The 10007-nt window shown below is 35.2% G+C and overlaps 1 protein-coding gene across 2 annotated transcripts in view; it reads left to right on the forward strand.

Moving 5' to 3' along the window:
• The first annotated feature begins 1553 nt into the window (after nucleotides 1–1553).
• The window catches only part of LOC117111016, an 18729-nt gene continuing 10275 nt past the window's right edge, over nucleotides 1554–10007 (forward strand). For both annotated transcript variants that reach the window (XM_033253875.1, XM_033253876.1), the window contains exons 1-2: nucleotides 1554–1885; nucleotides 5379–5460. In XM_033253875.1, coding sequence (XP_033109766.1) covers nucleotides 1688–1885; nucleotides 5379–5460 — 280 coding nt within the window. In that variant the 5' untranslated portion in view covers nucleotides 1554–1687. The remainder of the gene's footprint in view (nucleotides 1886–5378; nucleotides 5461–10007) is intronic.

Raw genomic sequence — 10007 nt, forward strand, 5'->3', positions numbered from 1 at the left:
TTTTACGTCGTCCAATAAAAAAAAATACTTTAATGACGTCATACATATTTAAATATGCTTGCGTTGAAATCTACAGGTTAGAAAACCCCTTATATGTTCTAATAACCAAGGTAAAATGAATCTGCTTAGGTATTACAATATTTTACTCATCCAATCAAAAAACAGTAATTTGATGACGTCATACATATTTAAAAATAGTTTAATTGAATTCAGCAGGTTTGAAAACCCCTTAAACAGTCTTAACATGAACATAACCAGTATTTTCTTATGAGTATTGACTTTTGGCACACTTTGAAACAATTCTGGCCCACTGTGCGTCGGTTTAAGGTGGAACAAAAGAGAGAAAAATAAGCATACAGTATTTATATTTATATTTTCCCCGATTTTTACTATTGTATTATTGTCATTGGTGCAGCTATTTACTTGTTAGATTATGATCATATATTTTTTTAATATGTCTAGCGAACTTTATGACTTAAGTTCTATTTTTCTGTGACTATCAAACCTTTTCTTGACGCAGGGTTCCCGGAACGCCGCCCTCAGCGACGAGTGCGAAGCATACAACTCAGGGTCAAAAGTGGAACGTGAAATTTGGATATGGTTTCGTAGTCAGATTTGCAAGAAAAACTTCAGCTACCCGTATTTCTCGACTGAGACGTCAGTGGGAGCTGTAATTTGTATGGCAAGGAGATTGTGCAACCCTTAATTCGTATTAAGAGAATTTACGCTCAGAAACCTTGTAGTTATTAATATTTTGGTTATAATAGAAAGTATTCATTTTTTGGTGACGTCACACTAACGTTAGGTCGCATGCATACGTCATAATTAGCTAGATACGTCATCTTTTCCTGGTAAGGCAAACTTTTCCAGCGTGCTTTTTTCATGGATAAACAAACACCACTGCTTTGCACATGGATGGCTTGCCCATCCAGGGTTACAGGAGCCGCGTTGTTAGCATTGTATAATACTTAAACAAGGTACCTCTGCAACTGAATTATTCTTAGTTATTATTTTTTTTTTTCTTATTTTAATTTGTTTCTTCAGAAAGTGTACTTTCTATCACATATAATTGCACTGTCTTAGAGGCCTAGGCCTAGTCCTATGCCCCATCGTCCCCCGCTACACAGTACATCAGCAGCCCCCACCCCCATACAGTACAGGCGTTTGCTAGGTAACAACGTGATTGCAGCTTCCTTCCCAGGTGTTCATGTAACATTGGCATATATTGTTAGCTAACCAGTTGTATGTATTTGCATCCCCTCTTGGAAAGAGGGATTCGAAATCGCTAATTAAATTATTCACCGTAATTTAGCTTACACTTATGAATTTAGGGAGCACTTAAAATGTACAATAATCATTTGACTACCTGACAAACTCCGAACTTTATGCATTCATTAGGCCTACATAATAGTTTCATATTGCTTTACTATACTCCAACATCACTGGCGCATGGTAACAACCAACTGACTGCAGACCATTTTCCGGTCACACATTACTCTCCATAACACAGCACCCCCTAGTTCCGTCACCTCTGGATATGACTATAACGAGCGTGTTTCAAGACTAGGCTAGGGAACCCGTTTTAATTACAACTACAGGCAACCTTCTAGCGAACTTATGAATAATGACTTACATATAGCTTTGTGAAGCTGAAAAGCAGACCTACCCAGATTAATTAGCATATTGGATGCTGCTCCTAAATATTTCACTCAGTCACGATGTTTGTTATGTAAAAATGTCTGCTTGTCACTACACTTCAAGTGAACTACACAAATTGGATTCAAAACATCTTAGACTCAATCAAGCCCAGTGGGAAATAGTTAAGGAATTGGGTATAAACAGAAAGAAGAGGACTCGTAGAGGTTGTAGAGCAGGCAGAAGAAAGGTAGGCCCTAATACCCATTTTAAGCCTCATTCACACTGAATCCAATTTTTTTTCGAATCGGAAGTCCTACCGAACCCATCAGAAAATCGAATGTGTGTATGGACGCAGCTGGCGTTCAGCTAATCGGAAGCGCTGTTTGAATTGCGTTTCGGATCTGATGTGAATGCAGTTTTACCATCCATGACAAATATTTTCGGAGATTTGCGAACAACATAGGCCTATGTATATTTTCATAATTTTGATAAATGCAGTAATAACATCGAAGATTTAAATTGTTCACATTGTAAATTAATGTTGAAATATTGATTGGATACGGTATATTATAACAATAAAATATGGCTGCCACATTAAAAATTGCCGCCACTTTAAAAATGGTCGTCATAATAAAAATGGCCGCCATATTGATGGAAATTGCCGCCATATTGAAAATGACCGTTATATAATATGCCTTAAATGCTGAACAGTATTTACATCATGGATATATAAGGTTGGAATGGTGGTTGGATATATGATTCAGAATTCAAAATGGTTGCCAAATTCAAAATGGCCGCCAAATTATAATATAATCTTAAGCAGTGATTGATAACAGATATAAAACTAGCCCCCGCAGGACACCATCCCGGTATTTTTTGGGGCAGGAATTATGATTATGTAGGCCTACGTTGTTATATTAACATGGTAAAACTATACTTTGCCAGGTACACCATTCCGGTATTTTTGAGTCTACGTTTCGGGACCGGAATTGTAAGACTTTATATTCTTTTTGTTCATATGCTCGATGAATGATGCTCATTCCTTTTGAGTGTCATTGATCGTCTGCTCTCTTTCTTCTTCAGGCATGATTTGTAGATAATGTGATGGTTTATTCTTAAACCACGTCTCGTTTTTCCAGATTGGTGCTATCCCCATGCCTTGTATAAACCACGTTCACACCAAGCCCGGTTTCCGGTCGTTGTGTCCACCCAATGTTGTCTAGGATTGCCCCATGTCACATTCCCCATCATTACCTGGTGTCAAATATAAATAAACGAGGTATACGCCAAGGAAATTTCAATTTATACTTCAACAAAACTGGCAAATTGGAACAAATCACCTTAAATAAAATAATAATAATAATAATAATAATAAAGTAAGAACTTATATAGCGCCATTTAAAAAACCGAAGTAATTATCAGTGGCGCTTCATGTTAATGTTGGAATAAGTGCGTTTTGAGTGATTTTTTAAATAAAGGAATTGATGCTGATTTTTTAATGTGAAGTGGTAGTGCGTTCCAGAGTGTGGCTGCAGCAAATGAAAATGATCTGTGTCCGAAGGTCTTAGTATAATTTGCCCTCCTATTATAGGTAGAGAGTCTGACTTTCCCCGTGTTATTGATAATGTAGTTCCAAGACGTAACGTACCAGAAACGGTGAGAGAGAAGATCAAACATTTCTTTTCTGATGTAGAAATATAGTCTCACTTTTTGGTGTGATATAAATGAAACGGAACTTAACTTAAACAAAACAAAAATTATTTACATTAAGCGCTCAAACGAAGTATATCGACCAGTTCATCTTCTATAGTTGGTACACCTATACATGCTGTTTAAAACATTGTCATCTGGGGTTACAATTAACTTACATTGGACGACCATAACAAAATCATTTCCTTTGGAACAGAACGTTAGGTTTTATTGCCAGCACTGCTAAGGCTCCTCACCTTCTACCATTTCTTCTTTTACAAAGAACTTGTTGATCATACTTGATTACGGTGCCCCTTTCTGGTTGCTCCATACTAAATAAATGGTATTGCAGCTGAACATTGGCCTGCAGGGTCAAAGGTCAGGAACGTAGTTTGTGCAATTTCTGAGTGAATTACAGTGAATCGGAACTTTCGTGACCAAAACCAACTTTTTACAGTCAGTAGTCGTGGGAATAGGGGAAATTTGCAAATAGGGTCAAATATTGCATTTCCGGTCATTTTTTAAGCAAATGTCACATTAAAGCAAATAGAAATATGCATAGAACTCGCTACGACCAGCGGTTCTCAGCACATGGGAACCCTATTTTCTCACTCCTAATTTGGATATTCAAGCTAATTTGCATATGAACGGAAAATATGACTGAGACATAATTTTAGGAATTTAACCCCCTTGTCATGTGTGCTCATTTAGAACAAAACCCCTTCATTTGCTCTTTTCTTATACCGTCTAGCTTAATTTCAAAATACCCCTACCCTATAAAAAGGGGGCGTGGTCATTTTCGGGTTGTTCGTCCCGGATAGAGATTTTGGCACACATCCTATGTTATTCCTAGGGTTCATATTAGTCTATAACAGTTTAGAAATTCTCTCCTAAATGAAGTGCATACAAATCTTAGTCAGGTCCTAGACTACAAAAGGTATGTACGATTATCAATGGAAGAAAAGGCAGTCATTCAGAGACCAGAAAGGTTAAGAAATAAAATTGTCTTTACCAAAGTTTGAACAAAAAGTTTTACAATGATTAAGATGTAGGTCTTGTTCAGTAATATGATTATTGCTATTGTCATTATGCTCCTGAAGGCCGGATGAGGTTACTGGTACTGGTATGAGGCATTTATATTGCGCCTGTTCCTTGACTTTAAAGCGCACTTCTTTTCCCGTTGGGTCTACATGCTTTAAGTGTTGCTGGTAATCAGCGCAGAAGCAGGTAAACCCACCAGGTACCCATTTATACTCATGGGTGGAGATAAGCAATACAAATAAAGTGCCTTGCTGAAGGACACACGCGAAATGCACGTCAGCGAGGGATTGAAACCTCGACCACCTCGAGGTTGGGAAACCAAACCGTTCCCGCTGCGCTAAACCGCTTCTACAGGTTAGACTAGTAGAAGGATGTCGTCTGTATAATACAACCACATTGAAATTTTGGTGAGCAATAACAGCACCACAATTGAGGCTATTCTGATTACTTACAACATATTTGTAGAATTGGTTTAAAATTCCGAGAAAGATCTCCTTGTCTAGTTCCCTTGCCAATCCTCCTACCAAGGGCTTCAGACGACATAACTTTTAAGACGTATTTGAATAACAATGGTAAGGGGCATAATACTGTAGGTTGTGACGAACATAAGATTATGATTATTTTTTTATTGAGATTTAGTCCTATACTATGTGATTCAATCACTATCACAGAGTTTGCATTGTGTTTTGGGGGGTTTGCAGGATTTAGCAATGTATTTATACAAAAAATGGCATTTTTACCCCAAAAGTAGGTTGTTACCAACGGAACATTATAATTTCTTTTAACTGAGATACCAAGTTGAGTCCTGTACTACATGATTCAATCACTATCACAGTGTTTGGATGGGGTTTGCAATGTGCTTTTCGGGGTTTAGCAATTTGCATTGATTTTATACAACAAATGGCCTTTTTACCCCAAAAATAGGTTGTTACGAACATAAAATTATGATTTTCTTTTTTATTGAGATACAAAATTGAGACCTATACTATGTGATTCAATCATTATCACAGGGTTTGGATTGGGTTTGCGGTGTTTTTTTGGAGGTTTGGAATACCCGTGAGAGACACTCACAGATGAATGGCCTAGACGAAGGTAAGAAAGTTATAATTATTGCACCTCTAGATGTCCGGAAATGTCCCCACCCTCAAGCTCCTTCAATTTGAATATACATTTTTTTCACCATTTAAAAAAAAATAAATAAAAAATAAAATAAAATATTTAGGGCGTTGGGGAGGCTGGACCTGCTGCTCCCGCAGACCAGTTAACCCTTAAGACGAGTTAAAATTTCGTCATCAGCGCGATTGATCGTATCGATCAGGGTCCCATTGGACGTTGATAACTTAAAAAAAACCCCCAAAAAACAAAAACAGTTTCACGAAAAGACGCACCAAATGAATTGACAACTAGTTAAGTTAGGTTTCTGGTTGTAATTGAATTTTATTATGTATAGCGAATGCATGTGAAAATTCGAAGCGAAGAGATAAATTCATAAGCAACAGGGATACTATGACAAAAGCCATTACATAATATAATGACTATATTAAGTAAATAGGAATAGATGAGCGGGAAAAATTAGAGTTCACTTGAATAATCAATTTGAAACGATTGAGCCTAATAATAATATTAATAAATTTAGCCACTGAAAATATATCAGTTATTGGCAGCCATTGACTAGGAAATCTAGTTGGCATATTACATCTCATAATATTTTTATATTATATTAAATTATATTGTATTATATTATATTATGTTGTGAATACATCTTAATTTAGAAAAATTAGCCATTTTTTTGAAATATTAAAACTAATTTAACTATTTAAAGAGAATCGTGCGGTCGTGCATTCCTTAGATACATACTAACCATTCCTTTCCTTTTCTTTTCCTCCAAATTAATATATAATGACAGGGGAAGAATATGACCTTTGAACTCTTATTACCAGAGACAGCCCCTACTCTTTGAAATAGATACAGGGGCGGATGCTGATCCTAGGCGTAATATAATTATATACCGGTACAGATAAATACGTATCCAATAATGGTATAATTCGTGATCATTATGCTGTTACAAGATTTTTCCGTTAATAGAATAAAAGACAGCAATGGCAAAACCAGGGGCACGTGCCTTCGTGCCTAGCCCTAAGTCCGCCCCTGATACATATACACAACTGGACAGTCTGAGTATTTATGTAGGCCTACTATTCTCTTTATCCTTTAATAATAATAATAAACTTGACAAAAGACAGGCTATAGAAAATAGTTGTTGGATACTTATAATTGCTCAAATTTCTAAATTAAGAAATAGCATTACCAAAGTTTGAAATTATATATATATATATATATATATATATATAACATAGTGAGGTTCCATGTGTGTTTTTCGGTACGATAACAAAAGACTATAGGAAACGAATACCATGTATTCAGAAACACTTTATTGGAGAAAACCAATATTTCGACCTATCCTCAGGTCTTACCATCCACGAAAGCTAGTAAACTAACAAAGATGGAATTGTAATGGCCTCTAAACAACAATTCAATTTCAAATTTACAAGAACTAACATAAAAGTACAAAAATACAAAATGACTCAGCAGTACTTGGTAGGATTGCTCAATTAAGGCAATGCCCATCTGTCTTGAAGCTTTCCAGTACAAACCGCGAGAAACATGAATATAACATTATTATTTTCAGAGCACTTACAACCCCTGCACAAAATATTATTATTATAATTAAAATCATTATCATAATAATTATTATAATCATTATAATTTCAATTTGGACTGGAATAAAATTGTTGGAAGCACAGCTTTGAACCTTTCCGTAAAAATATGTTTAGAATATCGCCAGATTATCTATAGTACAACAGAAATATTATAAATATTAAAATTATCGTTTCCAAAGCACTAAAACACAATCTATAAAAAATGTGTTTATTACAAAAAAAAATCAGAATATAGTTAAAGCACTGTCCATACTATCACATTTTATTTGACAAAAAACCTTTTGTAGCTCATGCAGTCACATGACTACTAGTAATAGTCCTAATGTGCCTATAGAGTACCACAGTCGTGTCGTCACAACGCCAGGTGGCGCTCTAACCAAGGACTTTTAGACGTTGGTTACGGTACCGTTCATTACTCCTGGATGACTGCATAGGCTTTCTGGAATAGGCATTTTAAAATATAATATTTTACCATCAAAATGTACTAAAAACACTATAGCTCCCATTATATTAGTTATCGAACATTTACAAAGAAAAAGTAAGATAGAACATCTTAATAATTAGTTAGAAATTGGGATCAATGGTTTGTCAGTGAGAAAAATGGCGTCCGGTTGAACATTTTTTCAACGATAGTAACCTGGTTGTAAAACTGCTGAAATGAATTTTAGCGGGAAAAAAGTAAAGGAAAATTAATTTTTGGTTTTACTGAATCAACATACCCTATAGTGTCTCAGAAAAAAAATCCCCATGCCTACGGCTTGGACAATTTTTTTTGACAGATTTTGCCCTAAAATACCCTATTTTAAACTATTTAAAATGGGGGTAGGGGAAATAAATTTATGTTTTTGGTCACTTTTACATATACTGTGGATATGAAATGTATCAAAAACTTGGCTATATAGTTACTCATCACTCTCATTAAAAAATTTGATCGGAATGATGACGTCATCACGATAAATTCCAAGATGGCGTCCATTATTGTGGAAAAAACTATGTTTTTAATGTAAAAATAATTTTATTGTTTAAAAGTACAATACAATCTCAATACAATATTATACATACAGGAATAAAATAAAACATATATATATATATATATATAATTGATGAACTACAAAGTTAACCCAACGAAAAAACGAAATAGTGAAATTTTGCTTTAAAATACCAATTTTTGGATCGGGGTATGGGAAACATGTTTATGTTTTTAGTCACTTTTAGGGGGGTTTTTTTCTATAACTGTAAAAACTGACAGGACCTTAGTTAAATACTTACCCATTATAGTCGTTCAGTGGTGGCCCCAGGGGGTCTGATAGGGTGGGTCCAAACACAGGGCCAACTAGACCCTAGGTCAGAGTCAAGGAATAAAAATCTTATGGGAGAGTTTATTTTTTAGCTTAGTATGGCCCAACATTTTGCTTTTAAGCCAAAATATTAGGGATTGGCAACCAAATTAATGTTATGGATAAGCAAATCATTATTTGTGGTGTGGCAACCTCGTCGTGGCATCGGACAATAGGAGTCTATGCCTGTCTAATGGGAATTCCCCACCTCCCAAGCAAATTTGGAATGATGACGTCAACACACCAAATTCCAAGACTACTACAATCAAAATTAAAGGAAATGTTTACCTATTTAAATTTAATCTTTCTACACTACATTTTTCTTCATCATCATTATTTTACTATTATGTTGTTACTTTATAATATTAGTAATATAGTACTCTATATAATTATTCTTATGCGTTTAAAAAAAAATTATAGTTTATAATTCACATTAATATTAGCGTTAGTACTGTTATTCTTACTATACTGATGTCATTATTATTATCATCATCATCATCTTCCTCATTGCCATCCCCATCTTCATTATAATCCCCATTATAAGGAGGATGTTGATCATGAGGAGAAGAAAGATGATTAGGATGATGGTGAGGAAGAAGATGATGGTGATTATGATTGATGATAATGGTTGTTGATGATAATAATTGTGATGATAGTGATGAGAATGATAGAAAATGATTGATGAGAATGATGATGATGAATGATGAATGATGAGAATCATCCCTCTCATCCTCATCCTCATATTCATTCTCGTCATCCTCCTCCTTATCATCATCCTCATGATGATGATGGTGACTGATGAAGAGGATAATGATGAAAATGATGATGGTAATATTGATGATGATGACAGTAATCAGGAAGATGATGAGGATGACGATAATAATGAGAATGGTGAGGATAATGATGATAATAAGGAGAATTAGGATGATGAGTTTGATGATGATGAAGATAAGGATGATGATGATTATGATTGATGAAAATTGTTGTTGATGAGGATGATCGTGATAATGATGAGGATGATTGATAAGAATGATGTTGATGAGGTTAATGATGAAGAATGATGAGAAACATCCCCTCTGCCCCTCATTCTCATTTTCATTCTTGTCGTTCTCCTCCTCTTCATCATCATTCTCATGATGAGGATGATAATTGATAATGATGATTAATAAGGATGATGATGATGTGGTTGATGATGATGAGGACTAGGATGATGAGGACAAGGATGATGATGGATGATGATGATAATGAGGACTATGATGATGAATGATGAATGAGTGATGATGATAAGGAGGATAAGGATGAGGTTGATGATGATGAGGATAAGGATGATGATGGATGAGGATGATTAGTAGGTTGTGGTGATGGTGATGATGATGACGATGATTGTTGAGAATGGTGATGAGGGTTACAATGATGGATGAGGATCAGTGCCATAGCCAAGATTTTCAAACGGTGTGGGACAATATCAGGGTGGACCCACTTTACGTGTAAAGCAAAAATATGAAATATCTGGACCCATATTCTTAAATTTTACCCATTTTTAGCTAAATATGAGAAATCTGGATCCATTTTATGCATAAAA

Source organism: Anneissia japonica, unplaced genomic scaffold, assembly GCF_011630105.1.
Source record: "Anneissia japonica isolate Jap-2015-1 unplaced genomic scaffold, ASM1163010v1 scaffold573_len2283161_cov171, whole genome shotgun sequence".
Taxonomy (NCBI): Eukaryota; Metazoa; Echinodermata; class Crinoidea; order Comatulida; family Comatulidae; genus Anneissia; species Anneissia japonica.